This window comes from Filicampus tigris, chromosome 13, assembly GCF_054856515.1.
Source record: "Filicampus tigris isolate MCC_2025a chromosome 13, RoL_Ftig_1.0, whole genome shotgun sequence".
NCBI classification, from domain to species: domain Eukaryota; kingdom Metazoa; phylum Chordata; class Actinopteri; order Syngnathiformes; family Syngnathidae; genus Filicampus; species Filicampus tigris.
The window spans coordinates 10,356,252-10,378,208 of record NC_141229.1 but is presented as its reverse complement, the minus strand read 5'-3'; the positions used below and the strand labels follow the sequence as shown (position 1 = coordinate 10,378,208).

The 21,957-nt window shown below is 40.8% G+C and overlaps 1 protein-coding gene and 1 long non-coding RNA gene across 2 annotated transcripts; one reads left to right on the top strand and one right to left on the bottom strand.

Annotated features, from left to right (window-relative positions):
• Window positions 1–10,734: 10,734 nt before the first annotated feature.
• On the bottom strand, window positions 10,735–14,756 carry LOC147137534 (uncharacterized). The gene is made up of 3 exons (XR_015089358.1): window positions 14,372–14,756; window positions 13,977–14,102; window positions 10,735–12,133 (listed from the first exon to the last, which is right to left on the bottom strand). It is a non-coding gene; the product is annotated as an uncharacterized LOC147137534 (long non-coding RNA).
• Window positions 14,757–15,036: 280 nt separating this feature from the next.
• On the top strand, window positions 15,037–19,974 carry otx2b (orthodenticle homeobox 2b). Its single transcript, XM_086050250.1, has 4 exons — window positions 15,037–15,320; window positions 16,629–16,825; window positions 17,083–17,234; window positions 18,581–19,974. Exons 2-4 carry the CDS (start codon window positions 16,729–16,731, stop codon window positions 19,205–19,207), a joined length of 876 nt encoding a protein of 291 aa, XP_085906376.1. The 5' UTR covers window positions 15,037–15,320; window positions 16,629–16,728; the 3' UTR covers window positions 19,208–19,974.
• The last annotated feature ends 1,983 nt before the right edge of the window (window positions 19,975–21,957 follow it).

Genomic DNA, 21,957 nt, shown 5'->3' with positions numbered 1-21,957 from the left:
AAAAATCTAATAATGTGAGAAGAAAAAATATATACCATCCACTGGAAGACTCCCAGAAAATCAGCCGGGGCAGCAGCGTAGCCACCATTTCAGAAGTGCGGAGGACAAATTGTTCAGAAGTAAGCCAATTTTTATGAGCAAATTATCATCCACTGTCTTTCAAGGTAAAAGGTAAAAAGTAAAAGTAGAATAGCACGATTTAGCTTAACAAGTGATAGTAATGTACAAGGTGTGGCTGCCCTCATCAACAAAATTCCAAGAAGGCAGCAAACTGGATAGAATATCAGTAGCTACCTCAGAGCAGCTGCATATCAAATGTATAAATTGGCTAAAGTGATCGTGTGAGAATCTTAAATAATATCTTCTTTCCTATTAGACAGTTATTAATTGGATATTTGTTGTTGTTGGACATTGTGTTGTTTTGATTAATGGGCTGCATTTATGGTCTTTAATAGGGAGGTCAACAGGAAATGAAGTTGAGGTTGGCAGTGGCCTCCCTGATGCCTGTTTCACTCATCAGAAATTGTCATCTCTGGATTATACACTCAACGTTAAGGCAAGCAGTAAAACGGCTAATGTCACCTTAAAGGGGAAATCAACCCAAACATATTTTTGTCAAGAATATGTTCTATGCAGGCCCATTAGTTGAAACATGGCATTCTGATTAATATTGCATTTGTGGAATAAGAGTTAATTTAATCCACACGTTTTTTAGCCATCTCAGGGGGTGGCCATTTTGTCACTTCTGTCAACTGAAAATGACATCACAAATACTCACGGCTCAGGTAACAACCAATCACGGCTGGCCTGTTTTCTGAAGCTGAGCCGTAATTGGTCGTTACCTGAGCCCTGAGTAGTTGTGATGTCGTTTTTAGTTGACAGAAGTGACAAAATGGCCTCCCCCAGAGATGGCTAAAAACGAGTGGATTAACTCTTATTCCTCAAACGCAATATTTATCAGAATGCCTTGTTTCAACTTGTGGGCTTGCATAGAACATATTCTTGAAAAAATATGTTTAGATTGATTTACATTTTAAATGCATCCTCACTTTTAATCCTAGTTTTATAGCGGTGAACTTCTTTGTACACTTGGATTAAAGTAAGTAAATGTTTTACTTCTTTTATCCAAACATATGGACTTCTGTACTACTGCAAATGCACATCTTTACTCCCGAGGCAATCCTATCCAATTTGGCCTGTGTGAAAAGAGTCATGTTCCATCTCAGAGTGGGTCAAGAGATGCCCCCCACCCCCACCCGCCTGCCATCATATGAAGCCCACCTAGAGATGAGTAGGTCCAGATTTGGGCTAAAGAGGGAGTGGGGTATGTAGTGAAAGAATCTGCTGTGAGCCAAAGAGGAGATTAAACGGCGGCTAACCATAAGTCGTCCACTCCCTCGCCTCGCCTCTCCGCTCCCTTCCACCTCACTGCTGTCCTGAGGGGGCGTTACAAGAGGGGGAGGGCCCGTTTGGTCGGTGGCACAGCGGTGGCTGAGCCATCTTGTCATCATAGCAGGACAAGCACATTCAAGCATGTCCTGTGTTCCCTCCCATCTTATTCCAGACAGTCCACTGAAAGCCATCGTCACACACCCCCTTTGCCGGAGAAGTGCTCTCCGCTGGTGTCTTTTCTTTTTAAAGGGCAGAGATGAGTCTCCAGCTCTGCAGCGTTTCCATGCGTCCAAATTAATTTGCGTCTGGGCAGCAACACAAGCAGCACGGGGCTATTTGATGAGAGTGTAGGCCAATGACATGCACTGGCAGCCATGCCTTGATCTCTTGCTTTCGTTCCATGTCACTTTCCACCTCGTCCTGCTGCCACACTCATCCACATGGGTGGCGCACAAAATGCACACTCTCTGAGCGCAGCGAGAACTGAGAATAGACTTCAAATCTGTGCTCAAGTGCTTTTTTTTTTTCACTTTTGCATGTATTAAACGCTCCTCTTTGATGTACACTAGAATTACCAAACCATTAAAACCAGCCCCCCCCCAAAAAAAGAATAATACAATGCATTGTCCTCGTGTCGGCTAAAACGAAGAAGCACTCCATGGAGCAATCTCTCCAAATCCCCCTGCTAATTTTGGGATCAATAACTCTTCAGTTTCATAATCACAAACACAGTAAGGACATCTACAAAACAGCATTCCTTTAGTTTGATAAATGGATGTCAAAGTAAACTCAACGCAGTTCGACACTCAATTGAAGTGGTGATCCAAAAAGGAGAGCACGGTTAATGCCTAATTAGGATCCCCGAATAATAAAACAACCCGGGCTAATAATTATTGCATGTCGCCATTCTACCGGTTGCGCTGACAATTAACCTTTCTCAACTGGTGAGTCGCAATTGGAGTAAATCCCGTTATCAGCAAATATAACACATGGCGCGCACGCACCAACATGCACGTTTTAAAAGAGCACTCAAGGAAATCCAGGCAGTGTTTACAGTCGGGGAGCAGAACAAGAAAACAAACAGCAGATATCCACTTTCGGTAAACAGCGGCCCGCCACTTACAGAGTCTTCCCAGTGGCTTAGAGTGGGCGTGGAGTCAACTTTAGGTGGCTGCTGTGAATGTCGTTGAACTACTTGTGTTTACGCAAGCTTAATGTTGCAGTGACAAGGTTTTCTCGAAACACAGAAGCAATGTATCAGGTCAATTCTTCCCTCACGGTTTAATTTTAAACATGCTAAACAAATTGTAGAATGTTTTTTAGTGCCTGTAAAAAGTAATGGGAGGATCCAAAGTAATGCAGAGTGTTACGAGATTAAACAGCCAACAGCAGATTTTACACCAGAATTTTACCAAACTTCTCGAGGACAATTACGTTTTTAAAGTAGCACAAAAATCCTCATGTTAAACGATGTCACACGGGACAAGTTTATGTTGCTTTGATGATACTAGTACTGGAAATGGAACTTATTGCTACGCAGAAAATTGATTCAAAATCTGTATCTCTCTGTTCATACATAATCAATCATCAATAATAGAAATGTAATGTTCTCTGGAAAGTAAGTCGTGTGCCTTCTAATACAGGGGTTGCTCATGCTCTTTCATCCTCTTTCTGTTGTTTGCTTTGACTTTGCAAAACGAATTAAGTATTTCATTTCAATCTGTTTTAATTAGTTTGCATATTTTTCAAATGTGCCTCTACATTTGAAGATTGTAGCGATCTTGTAACACTAAAATAAAACAGATGCATCCATCCATCAGTTTTATTTTTTTATCACACAAAATACGCGTCGCAATCACTGATACCTGACGCCAAAATTTATTGAGCTATTCCACTCTCAACAGGTAAACCATGGCTAAAACAAAGAAAAGTTTCTGAAGAAAACAGAATGCTTGCTGGATGAACTATATTTAAAAAAAAAAACCCTCACAGATGAGAGCTTACAATTGTGTGTTAAGATGGTAACGAATTAGAGCCATGACATGCAAAAATCACATTAACTGGGTAACATAAATTCATTGGCTGTTATTTTGCAATGATATATTTTACATTTTTAAGTGAAATTGCTTTGTTTTGTTTTGTTTTTTTAGTAGGATGACAGCTGACTGCGTGCGCTACACATGATAAAATGATGAAACTTGGAAGCAGACAGCAGTTTGGTTAGCATTTTTGGTTTGCTGCAGATGGATAATTTAGCTTTTATTTATTACAAATATGAGTACTCAGTATTTTATTTGAAAGTAAGCTTCAACCAAGCGTCTTTTTACAGATATTTTGTTACATGCAGGAATACAATTTTGCATTCTCTGTAGCAGTTAACTCATTTTATAAAGGGAAAAAAAAGATGTATGCAATCGTTTTTGTTTTTCTTGTTTTTCTGTGGGAGATGCTCCGAATAGCTCTTATTATTTTAGTATTTAAGGTTGCTCATCACTGGTCTAATATAATCACTAATAACTTGAAAGTTTGACGGCTCAAGACACTTGTATAACAAAAATGATCCAAACATTGTTTATATATTTAAAAAGTTGTCCGTTTAGATCAATTCATTCCATTAAAAAAAAAAGATTAAACAGAGGTCTAGTGTAGTTGTTGGCTACCACATCATAAAGGTAAAGGGATTGAGAAGTCCCTCAAAATGTCCTCCTTCATCCCAATTTGGCAGCACCTGGCTTGCTGCCCACTCACATTGCCATGCCACTGTTGCCATGGCGACGTGCGGACCTTGCACAGGCCCTGAAGGCTGAATGGCCTGGTAGCGAGGTGGGGGTTATCATCAGCGACAGACTACGCCGGGCGCCCGTCCAGAGGCCTGGGTACTGGAGGAGGTACCCCCTGCCCCTCCCCCACTCTAAGAGGCGGTGCGGTGAGGGGGTGCTGCTGTTTGGAAATCAGCAGACTTTCTGAGAGGGTCCCCGGTAGTAATGCAGGGCTCCGGCCGGTCCACTGGGGGTCGGCCGCCTGACTCCCGTAAGCTCGGGCCAGACGGGCTTGTCTGGGTTGGGAGGGGGCCCGGGCTGGACGGTGGCCCAGCGCGGTGACTGCCTGTCTAAGCAGGCGCTGGCCCACGCTGCCTCTCCTCCCTGGGCTCGTGCCCCTGTACTTGGATTTCAAAGCGAACCCGAATAGCGCTCCAACAGTTTTTTTCGATCTATCTCAGGCATGGACACACACTCCCTCTCGTTCGCTGCCATTCCCACCACTGCTACCTCGCGTTTGGGAGGGGAAGGGGGGGTTGTGTGCTGCTACACTGCACCCATCTGCCCCATGTCTTTGCATGCTGTGGACCACGATGCTGCAGGATGGCTCTCTGGACCACGCAAAAAAAACAAAAAAACTTTGGCAATGGCACCGAGACCCCTCCGTTTGCGCTCTCCCTGTCCACCACATGTACACACTGATGCACACCATCTGATTTAAAATGTACTTACACAGAAACGAGCGCATGTGATCATGCTCGCGTAATGGAGACAGATGGCGGTTGATGTACACTTGAGTGAGTTCAATTGAAACTAACCATGCACAATATTTGGCGCATTCTGTTTCGAGAGGGGCTGACTTTAAGTCACAAAGGTCCCAGCAGTCAGATGTGGTGCCACTGTGTCTGTATGTATGACAAGCAGCTCATTTAGCATCCTCCGCAAGTGAAATGACACTGACAGGATGAGCTTCCATTGGCCAAGATCTCTTCTTCTGTGTGTAGGATGCTCGTCGCTCGCCGCATGGCACTTTGCTGGCAGGTCTTCCACAAACATTCCTCCCCTCCCGGTCATGTCTTTCCCGCAGTCAGCCTCCCTGCTCGGGGAGACTGGAGGGGCTTGGGGACGGTTGGGGTGGCCCACCACCTCCACCGCCACTAAGCTGGTCCCGAGCTCTACGCCTTACAAGTCCGGCCCACTACAAATTCCAGAAGCCACTGGCCAGTCCCCCCAGCAACCAGGAGAGAGGTAAAGAAGGAGAAGGAGGAGATGAAGGAGAAGAGGGGAGGAGGATTAGAGGTGGGCTGTTTTGTATTGTGACTGTCTGATAGAAAACATTCTCATATGTAAATACAACAGCACTGTTCTCATTTTGCCTTTATTTTTAACATCATTGTGTGAATGCTCATCTTTCAGCATTCACACATAATCATTGTGTGAATGTTGACAGATGAGCAAATTTGTCTCCATTTCACATTTTATTACGATTCCTGTGCTTTTTTATTTAACAACTCACACAGTTGAATGTTGAGAATCAAATATTTTTTGAATGCTGTTGTACATCAGAAGACTGACTTCAATTTTAAGATATATTTTTTTTCTACTACTGGTAAAACAAACTTTTTTCTTCATCTTTTCTTGTTCTTGTTCTTTTTTAATTGAATGCTGAGAATCAAGCCGTCAGAAAAATGACTGTAAATTCAAAAGTCTGTATTCTTGTCATCTTGCATTCATTTATTGATTTTAGGTTAAAGTTGCCCTCACTGTAAAAAAACGAGGAGTGATATTTACCTGAAAAAAACCTTGGTTTGTCACTCAGAAATTCTAAGTACATTTTACACGAAGAGTTTTTCTGTAAATTTTACTAGTTTATTAAGTTAAAAAATCAAATGTGGCTCTTTTTTTATAGTACACATTTAATACACAAGACAACTTCATGTAGTTGAGGCCAAAAACAGAGGTACAAGGGTTCCACCTGATACCAGCAATATACTAATGCATTCTGTAGTAGGACTGGCATGTTCAGAGTGACTATCCCCCAACCTAAGGTTGTGGGTTTGATCCTCAAAACATGCTGTCTAAATAAAACTGCTTTTAGCTGGCATAAACTCTTGAGTGGCATTTTTTTTTAATTTAATAAACTATTAAAATTTACTGAAATCTCTTCTTATAAAATTGACTCTCTAAGTGAAAAAAACATTCCCATTTTTTTCAAGTAAATATCACTCCCCATTTTTAGAGTGTTCTGTCACTTGTTATTTGTGGTTGTTTAAAAAAAAAAAAAAAAAAAGATTATCCCGGTAAATCCTGGTATTGGGTTTGCAAGATAATTTGGGTCTGAAATGAGAAAATTGTCTTTTTTTTCAACCTATTTTCATTGATCAGAAATAATTCTGAACTATTTGAACAGTCCCATTTTCTCATGAATTTTCTGGTGGCTGTGATCAATCACAGCTCAGTTTGGAGTTACACTCCTCAATTCATTTGACTTGTGCATTCAACATATTTTCATATTCGCGCACCTTATTTGCCATGAGAGTGGTCAGTTTTTTAATCGTGGCTCACCCCCAAAAAATCTTAATGTCTCCTCCTCATTCTCTCAACATCATCTGATGAATATTCCTCTCAATCCGAAGCTGCTGGTGGACAACCAAGCAGCAGTAGGACAGGAGCCGTATAAGGCCCCTTCCCCGCCCTCCTCCGTTCCCCCCTCTCTGGTCCCCCAAGCCGAGCAGGGCGCTGTGTTTACTCTCCTAATTGCAGGGGAGGGGCCGGCTGACAGGCGAGCCATCACAGATTCCCCACAGGCCCGAGGCTGGGAAAGCACCCACCACTGTCTTCAGAAAAGCGACGATGATGTCCAACTGTCATGGAGGAGCCTTCACTGGTGAAAGCCAGAGAGGGCCCAAAGAGAGATATTAAAGAGTGAGGAGGAATTGGCACTGTTGGCACTAACGGGGGGGGTACACTTTAGAAGTCCAAGTGGGAAGCTGGGGGCATCGCCAAAGTGTCATTCAAAGCAAAGTGGGCTTTGGACAGGGAAACACAACACACGCATGCACGCACTTAGCCGCTCACACAGTTTCAGTGCACAACTGGTGTCAAAGTACTGAAGCCATCAAATCAAAGATTGGCTGCTTCATTCCTTAACCTTTAGAAACGTAATAATGTACTTTGAGCATTACATAATAATAACGTGTGTTTATTATTCTGGTTGTGGATAACAATTGAACTGTATTTTGATATTTTCACAACCTATTTGAGCTACAAGAGAGGGGTACATTTTTTTTTACCAACAACTAATAATATTAGAAAAAATTATCCTGCACTACAATCTTTTTTGTTTCAACTACGATATTGTGTTGTTACATTAATACTCCTTGACACTGTCAGTACAAAATGAAAAGGCTTTGATGGGTGCAAAATTTCTGATAGCTCTAACTTTGGTTTTCACATGTCAACCTATTAAAGGTTCATGAGTGTAACGGGTTAATACATTTTCACTAATGCTCATAAATGACTTTCAAAACAAATTGATGTAGATCTTTATTGATGAATCACAATTAAAGATTAGATTTATATATTTATATATTCGCGGACGTCCATTTTGGGGACGGAGGAGGGAGGACGAGAGGTTGTTTTTTTTTAAAAAGGACGGACAAAGCAAGGACAGAAGTGGGTTTTCATCCATCCCTGTAATCGTCCCTAACCGGATCAAGTAGCACTTTCACGCCCATTTCACTGACGACTGACAGAAACACACCCAGCCTGTCTGTGTGTTATCCGCCAATACACTACTTCAGACCGAATGTGAAATACTATGACGTGGCGCTTGACTCATGCGTGTTCACCGTGTTTGTATGCGAGAGGGAATGACTTAACTTTGCTTGAAGCAGTCAAGACGAGGAGTACTCGTCCTCCGTCAAATGTGAATGAGAATTGAATACGAATTTTCCTGTAAAATACAACAGTTAAGAACAATACACAAACGACGTACAACTAATATGGTATTTGAATTTAGCTTTGCAAAGTGTGCAAATTATTTTGGTTATGAGCCGTCGAGCAACTTTTTAAAGTAAAATTACATAAAAGTTCGTCCTTGTGACAGTGACTCTAAGTTTGGGTGCTCAGTGAGCAGAGGTCAGCTGCTACAGGAGGTAAATAAAAGTGAGTTAACTGAGTTAATTTTTTTCGTGTGACATAAAATCTAAATTAATCCCCATAGTTAATGCTTTAACTTTTACAGCCCTAATATAATATTATATATATGTATATATATATAATTTATCAGGGGTATAAATATATTTAGTTGTCATAAATTACAAAGGAAAATGCCAAATAATGGTTCACTTTTAGAGGTGAATAAAGTGTGCATGTAGTGCTCCCTTCCAGGGAGGTCTAATCCACTGTGGGTTGTAAGTGAGGGGGTGTCAAAGAGAATCCCAGTGCAAGCCCACACACTGACCCTATCACATATTCAGGTCAGATAAACAGAACATAGTGGAAAGGAAGGTTAAAGTGGGAAGAGTTTCCTCTTCGGGAGCTCTCCAACACCTCACCACTCCAAAAAAAAAAAAAACATTTGACGAATCATGAATAGTCACACTAGTGCAAGCGCTGTGACCATTCTCCCCAAAATACATTATTATGGGGATTAAACATGAAATCTCACAATGTAACGTTTTCAAATGTGTTATGAATGCCTCCCAGAATCCAATTCAAATCCCAGGTTGCCAAATAATCCTGAACAAATCCCCCCACTTTGACTTGCTCTTCCTTTGAAGACTCCACAGGTCCGGTCTGCAGGGCAGCTTTTAGCACGCCATGCACACACCTGCACGTGCACGCAGGATACCTACAGAGGTGAGGTGCCATGGAAGCCTGCATTTGCAAACACCTTTCCACTCACTGCATCACACATACACACTAGGAATGCACCAATAACAGAATCCACCCCCCACAAAATAAACAAATATTTAAACAGCCTTTTTTTAAATCTGGGAATATGCAACTCTGCGGTTGCTGAATCATGAGCATGCGGCGGTTGAGTGTAAATGCTGTGGCACCTCTAAGTAATAACTTAATTGGTTCCCATAATAACGCTAAATGCTCAATCAGGTGGGGGTGTTTTTTTTGTCTGTTTCTTTAGTAATTGATTGGTTGATTTTGGTACAACAAATTGTTTAATGGAAACTTGTCTGATGTCACATTGTCATTTAAACGTGAATTGCTCTGTTGGGCAATTTCTTTGAAGCACTTGTATCATTTTCTGATTTGCCTCTGTCACACTATCACCACAAGCATATTCTCTTCTTTTTTTTTTTTTTGAGAAGCCCACCTTACTGATGCACAGCCATCAAAGTGAGAATAAGCACAGCATAGACCTTTACATTCATCCATGACAAGTGCTTCCTAACACTTCTATCTTTTGCGGTTTCACTTTAAGAGCCACGCTAACTGTTTATGTTACATTCGGAACAAAGACGAAATGTCACTTGGCCACACATTTCTGGTGTGATTTTGATTGGAGAATACGAACGAAGCTGCTCCATTTACGCTACGCCACAACAGAGAAGAGGAGGGGCTCCTCCTTCTCTGACAAACATTTTTTTTAATTAAATGAACAACAGCAGTCAATTTTGCTAAAACTTTGGCCAATTTTTTTGGGGGCCATTCCCCAATTTTGTCTAGTATTGGAAACTGGCCGTGTTGTACAAGCCCCGGTGTCCACAGACTGCAATGATTATTTTGTCCTATTTACATTTTCACGCCACACTACCTGCACAGGATGTCGTATATCTATGTGCCGTGTGTGTGACGTTCAAGCCCATTTTTCGAAGCAATGTGGACCCGGCTCAGATTTTCACCTATCAACGCAAACTGCATTGGCTTCATATGTAACCACGACACGAGAATAGCTCAACTCACGTTTGGTCTGGCTACAGTATAGTTCATAGCCTTGTTTAGCAAAACTTCCGTGCATTCACAACACACCTTCCTTGTTAGCAAGCAGCATGCCTGCCTGTTTGCGGCATTTGTGATCGGCTGTTCCACGGAACTTCCGCCTGGTAAGGAAAGCTATTTTGATGCGATTAGATCAATATTCACTGTTAGTGGTCGAAATTAAACTGATGCTAATTTTTTCAATAAAACGGTTTTCAGGCTTTTTTTGCCATCAATCACAAAACTATGTGAACTCTATGACTTTGTGACGGGATAGTCGAGGAGGCGGAACTTCCGCCTGCTGCCAGCGCGAAGGCTTTCGCTTATAGATCTTGCGACAAGGCTAAAAATAGATTAACTTTCAGGTTCACACGTACACAATTGCAGGATGAATTGCTCCTGGAGTTAACGAGATTGTGTTTGTTGTAATGCCTTATTTTACGGATCTGATCAATGACGTCATTAATCGATCTGAAATTATGATATTACAGCCGATCACGGATTTTGCAAAAAAATAAAAAGCAAAATATCAGCCAATCCCATCCGGCCAATCAGATCAGTGAAAAGTCCAGTTGTCTGTATTGCACCACACTGCACACCTGGAGGCCAAGGTGAGCACAACAGAAACAGCACATGTGGGTCATGTTCATATAATTTGATCATTTATAGTAAAAACACTGAGGGAAATAAATAATAATACAATTCAAAACCGAAAAATAAAATTAACATATTCTTTTTTATGTCGCCTTGGTTTTATATTGGTAAATGTCTTCCTTGCTCAAACATCAAATATACATTAAATGTTTTCAAAAAGTTATTGATTTGGAATTTTAGGCATTCATAGCAAAGGCAATCCTTATTGACAGAGCAAATGGTAGTGGCCCATTGAAATACAGTTTTTTGGTAAAGACAAAAGTGCATAAGAGTAAAGACATAAACAACTTCATAAAAATCATGTAAGTTGCACAGTTTGCTTGTTTAGCCGTTCAAGCTCTGTGGATACAAGTCCATAAATTATCCTAACTACTCTTAAACCTGTTACGGTCAAGTCTTAATATAATCGTAATAATGGTCATGACTGCTACAACACGAGGTTCTCTACAGTGCCATTAACGGTAAACAGACAGCTTGAGTGAAAAAAGACTGATCATTTGTTAGGAAAAGAAAAAGAAAAAAATCTCCTACGATACTGTATATTTGTGTTAATTTTCATGGAAAAGACAAACAAAGCGATAGAAAACAAGCTCAATATTGTCAAAAATGTCATTAGCATCTTCAGTAACATGTTGTAACTCAAGAACCTTTATTTGACACACGTAAGAGTAAAGCCATTTGGGCATTAAAAGTTTGAGGAATATTACAACTGTTTCATGATAAAAATTAAAAAAAACACCAATAATTCAAATACTCATTTCAGTAAGATTAATTGATTTTCAAAAAGAAATTCGGTGGATCATTTATTTACCGTTGACCCATATACTTCCCGAACAAATGGATTTTTCAGTGCTCGTATACGAACAGATATGAATATATTTCATTGGTTAATTATATACAGACTTAATTTATTTTATAGGGATGCTTTGACAAACAACCACAACAAATTTCTGTAGGCCCTGCATAATAAAGGTCAAACATGAAATATCAAACATTATGATAGAAATAATAATAATAATCAAATGCTCTATTTGAGTGAAATTAATGCCATTTTCGATAAAGGATTTGTGTTTTTTGAACAACATTTTATCCCCAGAAAAATGCAATTTCATCAAAATGTCCAAACATATTCAAGTACTATATGTATACTGTGTTTCAGATAAAGGTAGGCCTACTTGTAGTCTTGTGCTGGCATCACTAATAGTTAATGCAATGAAGAAATCCAAGTTAGAGTTCACTTTATGTCTTTCCGAGTTGACTTCTTCTCCTTCAGTCAACCTTGACTTGGCCTTGTGTGCGTCCTTCCCCCCCCCCCTCTTGCCTCCTCCGTGATGATGAGCGATGACAGTGAATTTAATTGCATCCGTTTGTTTGTCGGCGAACTCCTGCGTAAACACAACACAACAACAATTACAGCTCTAATTAAAAGGCGTCAACTTGGCAAACACATACACGCTGTCATGGCCTTGTGGGGACACATTAGCTCTGCATGGAAAATGCAGAGTTTTATGATTGCTCATATAGCAAAACAGGAACACTTAGAACCCCAAATATGTGTGGCAACTGTAAACAACCTGCTTATGTTTCTTTACAACTGATATACGACCGTCCTATCCACATGGAATATTGTCTGAATGTGACAATGGCAGAAATGACGTCTGATTTCTCATTTGAAATGTGAACATCGCTACCTGGTTGAATTTCCTCTTGTGTTTGTCCATTTTGGCTAGCGCACCTACATTGCAAAGGTGGCATACTGTAGCTATTGAGCCTCACGGGTTAATTAAAACACAGCTCGTGATGATCCTCATTCGGCTCAAGTCCCCCTCTTCCAAGCACGCGCGCATCCACAGCTGCTGTTTCAATGTGTATAATAAAGGCTTCACTTAGCTGCACGTCACAAGTCAGCCAAAATGAACAGATTCTGTTGCTACTTTTTTTTCTGATTGTGTATTTTAAGACCAAAATTGCTACTTGTTTTAAAAACAGTGCAAAAAAAAGGAAATTCACTGCCAAAAGAAGGAAACTGCAGGGTTTCTTTTTTTTTTCCTACCTATTTCAGATTATTCCTCCAACACATTCCTCCTCTTCAACCATGCAGATATGAAACAAGAAGCAATGGTGTATAATATAATAAATGGGAAATATGCATGTGCGTGTGAGTGTGGGGGGTGGGAGAGGGGCCTACGTGCATGCGTGCGAGCGTGCCAGTATTTAAATTCCCAACCAGATTGTCTTCTATTTGCTCTCCTCAATTATTTACGATACATATGTTTATTCTATCATGTCTTTTTTAAACAGCGACTATAATGCACAGAGACAGTGCGAATGACTTATTAATTCGCCCAAATCTTCAAACTGCCACCCCTGAGCCCCTTCCTCGCCCCTCATGGCTATCAAAGTAGGTGCAGTGAGTGAGACAAAGTGGGAATCACAGGTTGGAGGAGGCCCTGCGTGCTTTAATGCACAGCCTCAGGTGGAGTGGAGCAGAGGCGGAGATAAAAGGCGGGAGTCGGTGGGAGCGCATGCAGCCCGCCAGGGGCGCTTAACTCCTTGTGCCTTTAAACGTCCTTTTAACACGCACGCTCCCCGCGGACGGCCCGGCTTTTAGCAGCACATCAATTATTGAGCTCTATACTTCGACGGCGAGATAACTGGCGCAGACGTGCTCATTTGCTCATTTTACGCGCAGCATTGCGGGGCGTCCATTCAACGTTTATTAATAGAACACGCAAAAGGAGATCTTTAGTAAATCAAACCGGTGTGGGTATAAAAATAAACGGATGATGTTGAGGATGAAAAGAGGGTCAAATATGTATTTTTGGGACGAGTGGCACTGGTACTGGAGCATAATTCCATAACACTTTAAATACATGTAAAGATAAATAGTAAATAATAGTCATGCTGATTTCCTCAAATGTCTTTTTTCATGTAGAATCTGGTTAAAAACAAAGGTTTTTTTTATTAATTGAAAAATACGTTTTTAATGGTTGTGCTGTGCATTATGGTGTTTATACATAATTATTAATCAGGCTGGTTTTCAAAATGGATTTGTATATTGAAAATAATAATGGTCATGTGGCATACAATTTTATAGCAAAATCAACAATCGATGTTATCCTATATTTGCAAATAATGACAATATGTTTGTACTATTTTATATCATGTAAAAAAAAAATTTTTTTTATCATCTGGATGATTAAATGTGTCCAATAAACATTGAACTACCTGTACTGCCGTTGCGTCCCCCAGAAGAAGAAACAAAGAAATCCCTCTGCTCAGGTGAGCGCTGACGCTTGAAAGAAATCCAACTTGGGGATCCAACAAAAGCTCTTCCACGGCATGCGTGGAAATCTGTGGAGAGAACGAATGGATGATGACACTTTGGTGCAGGCCTCGCTTTCAAAACTACCCAGTAATTAATATTCAAATATTTCGCGTGTGTGCATGTGAGTGTGTATGTGTTCCACTAAGCTATACAACCAACAAGCTGTGAGGAAAATTATACTATCGAGCGCCAGTGTTTTTGCAATCCTTGTAAAAACGTCATATCAATACTTGAAATGGCGAAAATGTCATATTTGCACCTCCAAATGATTGCCAATGATGGTGAAGTATTTTACCTTGCAGCTCGTCTTGCCATGTGAACATCTTCATCCTCCTCCTCCTCATCTTCACGGAGCTCTTGTTTGTGCCTGCATGTGGGTGCAGGCCTGCAGAATAGTGACACGCTATAGCTGCTCTGCGGATGAGAGGACACTTTTTTTTTTTTAAAGAAATAAGTCTCTAAATCCTCTTTTTTTTCCTGCATGCGACACGTCGCGGGAATGTGAGAGGAAGGCGTCTCTGTACTGATTATTTTTTTAACTCTTTCTGTGCATTGAGGGATATTCATTGTGTTGATTTATTTTTGGAATATTTTGTTATTATCTTACGTGATTGGGTAAATCATCTTACACGTTGAAAATGACATTTAAAATTGAAAATAAAGTCAGAGTGACTCCGTGTAGCATTTTCTTTTTGGTTTTCTTCATTTTGTAATGGGATACATTGGCATGTAATTAGGGGGAAATGTGATTTGTAGTTTTAAACTCCACTTGTTACAGCCTATACGTGAGATTCTCTCGCGGAGCCATTGGATGAGGACAGTGGGTCTAAAAAAGTATGGGGGGGGGGAGTAGATCCCCCCACCCACCACCACCAGTGTGTGTGGGAGCTGAGCTCCTATTGGCTGCCTCTTTGTACAAATTCCAACTCCAAGCACTTCACTCCCAACACACCAACAAATCCTATGCTGCCTCTTCCTCCCCTTCCTCCTCCTCCTCCATCATCATCATCCTCATCCTCATCATCGTCATCATTATTTCGCTGCTGCAGCACTGCTTCAAAACCCAGCGCAGACGCTCCACGTTGAACTTTGTGTTCTGACACTGCGGATTCTGCTTCTTTTTTGCCTTGTTTTTCCCCTGTGGCATCTTTTTCGATTTTGAGCCGGACGTCGTTGTTCTCAGTTGACTTTCCTCACTCGTTCAGGAGGACACATAAAAGACGTTTGCACTCTCCAGGACCAAGGTGGGTTCACTTTTTTTCTCCCCCCACTCACTAAGGGTTCGTTTCAGCTCGGCCGCTCGTTGAAAATACGATGCAACGCTATAATGTTACTGTTCAATTTGTCCTGTAATACAAATACATTGGCCACATACACGAAGAGAGAAAAGAACAGGAAAAAAGTTCGATTTTTTTTCCAGGGGGTGTGTGGTAGAGTGAGTAAAAAATCATGACAAATAAAATAATTTAGAGGCACCAGACGAAAAAAAATGAAATAACGATTTTTTGTGAACGATTTTGGCTCTTATCGGAAGAATTTAACGTGTGAGGTTGTCTGATGAGGAAGAAAAGTCAACTTTTCAGGGGGACACACAGGCCTTCCTCATTTATTTAAGAATTTTCCTTTAAAATAAACAATGCATAAAATAAAATGTGGGTTATGTATTGTCTGACAATTTGAGCGAAAATGATCAATTTTAGGCCCCCCATATTTCATGATTTAATTGAGTTGACAATTATCAAAACCAACATATCAGCTTTAGTAAACGATTAGCACAAAGAATTTGGGAGCAACAAACGAATTTTCTTTAATTTTGGTTGCCCTTATCCCTGATTATCGCAATGGAATAAACGATAAACATTTTACATGATTTTAAAATAATTCGAACACGTACAAAAAGATTCGCCTGAGCAACGCTCGTTGCATATTTATAAGGAAATCGGACTGCAATCATTTCCACTCACTTGTCACTCGGATTAGCTCGTTAATTAATCAATAAATTAAAAAGAAGAAGCCCTGTGATAATGAAACTCGGTCAGGGCTGATGATGAGGATGATGACGATAATGATTATTGAGCGGGAATGTTTAAGCGTGACAGATTGGGACGAGGGGGTTAAAACCGTTGGAAATATGGAGACGAAAAAATACAATCAAGACGCAAAGTAACGAATGAGGGACAGTCACATCACATGAGCACATGCATTTAGTTTAACACGGATTGCCTTTTTTTAAACTGATTTTCATGAGTAAGGTCTACATTTTTTTAACGCACACAGATTGTGACACAATTCATTGAATCCGCTCGAATATTTTAGTCCGCTTAATCTCAACGGATAAAGGATTGAACAAACGTTCACATTTGTGAACAAAAGTGTAGAATGGTTTTTCATGGTTCTCTTATTTTTGTTTATTTTTAACAATTAATTGCCCTCAAATAAACTGCATTTATTGGTCCAGTGTGTGTGCGTGTGTGTGTGTGTGTGTTTTGTGTATGTGTGTGTGTTTATTTTCCAAACGTAAATGCATTCGTTGCGGTTTTTTTTGTGGCCAGGTGTCTCCAGAGCAGTGCAGGACAGGGCAGCAGGTGCACATCAGGAGCTCCATCCATTTCCAACATTTTCTCCAACTTGAGCCACCAGACAAACATTAGCATGATGTCGTATCTAAAGCAACCACCTTACACAGTCAATGGCCTCAGTTTAACCACTTCCGGAATGGACCTCTTGCATCCGTCTGTGGGTTATCCAGGTGAGCGCCAACTTTTGGAAGGGAGAAATTAATGTCCAGTTCTTCCACATCAAACAGATGTGGGATGTTTACATTTGAGTAAAGAAAAAAATGTCACAAATGTGTTCAATTAAGTTTTATGAATTCAAATTGGATTTGTTTGTACCATGGCACTAGATAATGTTTTGGTCACAAACACTTTAACCACAAATGTAATCTCAGGATTCGTGCGCAATTACACAAACTAAAATATTGTTTCATGCATTTGTCTGTTACAGCGACGCCGAGGAAGCAGAGAAGAGAGAGGACTACTTTTACGCGCGCTCAGCTCGACGTCTTGGAGGCGTTGTTCGCCAAAACGAGGTATCCGGACATATTCATGCGCGAAGAAGTGGCTCTCAAAATCAATCTACCTGAGTCCCGTGTGCAGGTGAGTCGCCAAGCTTCTGCTTTCTTGGAAAATCTCATCTGTCCATTTTGAGGAAAACACTGAACAAAGCAAATAGTCGGAAAAACATGAAAGCAGAAAAGTAGGAATTTCATATTTTATTTAAAACATATTTCTGTCAAGTGGCAGTCATAAAAAACAAATTAAGATGCAATTAACAAAAGATGAAAAGCAGGACTTCAGAATCAAGGATGGACTTTGCAAATGCTGCTTGCGCCCCCCCCCCCCACCCCACCCCTTCCTCTCCAAGCTAATGTGATTTTGTTATTAAGTGTTTTAACTGCCCCGTTAATGCTTGTAAATATAGTTCATTTTTACCCCCATTTATGTTTGATGTCCACCGTGTATATCTCACTTTTGAGGAAACGAATTTTTGAGCCATGCAGGTGAACTAAATTGAATGAAAACCTGTGCGATACTGAAATTAAAATGCAATTGTCTTAAAATTAACGTTGAATCGATGTAAACATGTTCGTTTAACAGAAGTTAGACCGAGAGTCTGATTGTTTTGGGCCTTTTTGATGGCTATTATTGTGGCATGATTAACTCTTTGCCATGCGCTACCGATCAGTAGAGAACATTAAGAAAAGCAAATAATCAGTTTTAAGAACAACTTAACTTGACCATTAATACCGTTTAGACGAGCATGTTTTTTTAAAGGAGTAAATTAAAATTACAACACATTTTGTTATTGTAAAGCTCAAATAAGGATGCGCTGTTGCGCCGTACACGGATGAAGATAAAAGTAGTCATTGCAGTATTACCCATTTGCGGCAATAATCCCATGCACTGAAAAATAAACATCTTTGGAAGAATACGGAACAATTCATGTATTTTTATATCCTTATTTTTATTATAATAATTATTATAATTATAATTATAATTATTATTATTCGTTTTTTTTCAGTGAGATCAAAATCTACTTATTTCTAAACATTTTTAAATATCCAACGGAAACGTTAACAGGATTGTGTGTATAGCCTATACATGATTACTGTGTGTGTGCGTGTGTGTTTGTGTGTAAACTGTTTCATTGATTGATTGATTGATTGATTGATTGATTGATTGAACATATAAACACAACATGAAAGACATGAAGAAAAAAAAATCTAAGTAAAAGATCAATACCTATCTTAATTCAGTAAAGTTTATATGCTAAAGGGGAGTAGGAAGAAGTAAAAAAAAAAAAAAACGTATCGAGTTCATCAATTAATAAATGTAATGTTTTAGTCGACAAAATAACTTCAGAAAATGTCGACGTTCCCAAGGAAGATGGAGAACTTTTGACACTTTAATTTCAGCGCACGTTTGCAATGGCCTCGTTGCAGGTGTGGTTCAAGAACCGGCGGGCCAAGTGTCGCCAGCAACAACAGCAGCAGCAGAACGGGGGGCAGAACAAGGCGCGGCCGGCCAAGAAGAAAAGCTCCCCCAGCCGAGAAGTGAGCTCGGAGAGCGGCGCCAGCGGCCAGTTCACTCCCCCCAGCAGCACCACCACGGCCATCCCGGCCATTTCCAGCAGCACGGCACCGGTGTCCATCTGGAGCCCGGCCTCCATCTCCCCTCTCTCGGACCCGCTGTCTACCTCGTCGTCGTGCATGCAGAGGTCGTATCCCATGACCTACACGCAGGCCTCGGGCTACGGCCAGGGCTACGCCGGCTCCACGTCCTACTTCGGCGGCATGGACTGCGGCTCTTACCTCACCCCCATGCACCACCAACTGTCCGGCCCGGGTTCGACCCTCAGTCCGATGAGCACGAACGCGGTGGCGGGCCACCTCAACCAGTCCCCGGCGTCGCTCTCCACGCAGGGCTACGGTACGTCCGGCCTGGGCTTCAACTCCACGGCGGACTGCCTGGATTATAAGGACCAAGCGGCGTCGTGGAAGTTGAACTTCAATGCCGATTGCTTGGATTATAAGGATCAGACCTCCTCGTGGAAATTCCAGGTCCTGTGAACAATCCGCCACAGACACTTGCGCGGGCCCTCGCCGAAACTGCTCTCTGGGAGGGGGGCCCGCCTCAAACATTTCTCATAACCTTCTCTTAGAGGAGAGGTCTAATTTATTTTAGCACTGGCAAAGAGATTTTTTCTTTACTTCTTCCACTCACCTGTCGCCCCCAATTCCCCCCATCCATGTCTAACAGTGCGCCACTCGTGCACCTGTTGAGGACAAGTTCACCCCACTTACACACGCAAGGCCACGGAACGAGAACCCTGGACTCAGAACCTCCTTTAATTAAGCTTCTTTGTTCCGCAACGATGAGGATGCTGTGTGGACATGGATGCACTACTTTATTTAAGGAAAAAAAATGTTTATAAAGAATCAATATGTAGTTTCTAAGAGACAATCAGTGTGTGTCTTATATAAATGGTACATGTGTTTTTTTTTTTTTATTATTATTTTTATTTTTATCTGTGCTAGCCTTCGAAACTGTGATCTGTTGTATTGTATGCAATTTGTGAGCCCCTCCTCGCATCACACTCTCTTCGAACCTGTTTTGTTTTCTGGAGGGGGAGAGCAGACGCTAATGATTAAATGAGACTTTCCAAGTGGTAGTAATAATATGAAGGGTTAGACACACGCACACTCACGCACTCACACACATACACAAAGGCTCCTCTCCACTGGATCTCGATTGTGGGTCCGGTACCGGCTCCAAAGATGCTGTGACCTCCCCGCCGAAAAGACATGAAAAAGAAGAATAAAAAAGCAGAAGGTCCCGTGAGCTTTCACTTAATAGACGATCTTTGTTTGTGTGTATGTGTTTGTGTGAGTGAGTGCGCGCGTAAATGTCATATGGGTTGTATAACATGAACATTTGTAATTAATATTTTTTGAAAAACGCAAATTATTTTTACGAGTACATTTCTTACTACTAAGGATCTTTAATTGGGAGAGAAAAATCACATTTTCAAATAGCTAAAAACTATATATTTGCTTTGGCCTCAATTAAGCCTATTTTTAAAATAATTCAATGGGTTTAATAACGTTTGAGAAATGTAATAAACATGATGTGCAGCTTAACGCTTTTATTTCCCCCCACTTCCGGAGCTCCAATTTTGAAAAGTCCCCACAAATAGAGAAGGTCCAGGAGTTTAATCCCACAAAAGATGTTAATCCCAATATTTTCACCTAGCAACAGTGGGTCCCATTCAAGGACCAAACATGTGGTCCGCAAGCGTGCTTAAACAACACAATGGCTTTAATCTTAAAATGGGCTTTAGACTCTGAAAATAGCCTGTACGTGTTCATTTCAAATTACGCACCCATTTTGTTGATTGTTTTTTTTTATTTAAAAATAAAAAAGGAAAGTTTGTCGGACTATAAAGTGAAACCGTTTTTCCACCAAGGTGACATTTTTTCCCTTGCTTCTATACTTGTACGCACGAGTGAGGAGTCAAGATGCTGTCTGAAGAAGTGGACGCTTGTGTTTCTCTACCTGCTCCTTAAAACTCACCAACAAAGTCAAAGACTATTATGGGATGTGTAATGAGTCGACATGGTTGTGCAGCGGGCTAATTGTTAGAAGTCCAACATTCAATTAGTATCCTTGACATTGCCAATAATCTCTCTTTCATTGCAGCCTCCGCTGGAGGAGCGCACTAATTAAAAGCTTGCTTGAAATAATCGAAGCGTTAAAAAAAAAAAAAAAAGACAAGAGCCACTTTGATTCCACTCCTGGATGCTCGTGAGTGCGCCTGCGCAACATTTATTTTAAAAAAATCCCCAAAAAGAGGGTGGGTGGGATTTTATTTTATTTATTTAGGTCTACGAGTGCAGAACTTGCATTCAAGAGTAAATGTGTGCGTGCAGGTTTGGTCCCTCGTTGGTTCGAAACAGGCACATGCATGCTTCATTATGGTGATAAACAATAAAACAATTGAATGAGGAGACAATAGCTCGGCAGACGCATGCGTGAATATTCATGAGAAGAGTGTGCACTGTGGGAACAACTCCTTAACTTTCTGAAACCCCCCAAAAGTGGTTCTTACTCATGATAAACGTTCTCTCCTCAACATTTTGCATACGATTTAAATTCACTTATGCGTGGCAGGTAAATTAGAACTAGTTTTAGGATTTTTTGAACGCACTCCCATCGGTTAAAAGAAGATTTAGGTTGCGTAATAAAAGCCAAATCGTTGCCTCGTCCGCGCACATGGAACAAATCGTCCCCAGTCTTGTCATTGTAACCTCGGAGCCTGCAAAGTGCACAAGTCGGTGTAGGAGAGATTAAAGATGGTCTCCACAACCCGTCATATTCATACAAAGAGTTTTAATCAAGTCTTTGGCGGCATATGGGCCCAACAGACGCTGCAATAATCCCCCCTTGCATTGGAGGGAGCCGCGGACTGCAGCGCCCCTTTGGCCCCTCGGCCCCCGCTCTGGGTGCTGCTGCCTCGTTCAAAAAGACACCAGTGGACTGCTGCATACATGTGCAATTAAGGCTAAAAAAATAACTTTATTATGGCATACTGTATATTTAAAAAAAAAAAAACTTTAAAGAGGGGAAATACAGTAACTACAATAACTGTGTACACACCTTTATTATCGTCATTTAAGTAAGCCTGCAGCAGTGAAAAGTTAATATTTTGTCTATAATTAACTTGATAGCGTTATTATTTTTCATGTACATTTAATAACTTTAAAAACAAATTTAAAAATAGTATAGCTGTCCGGCCATGTTCATTATCACTAGAGAGGAA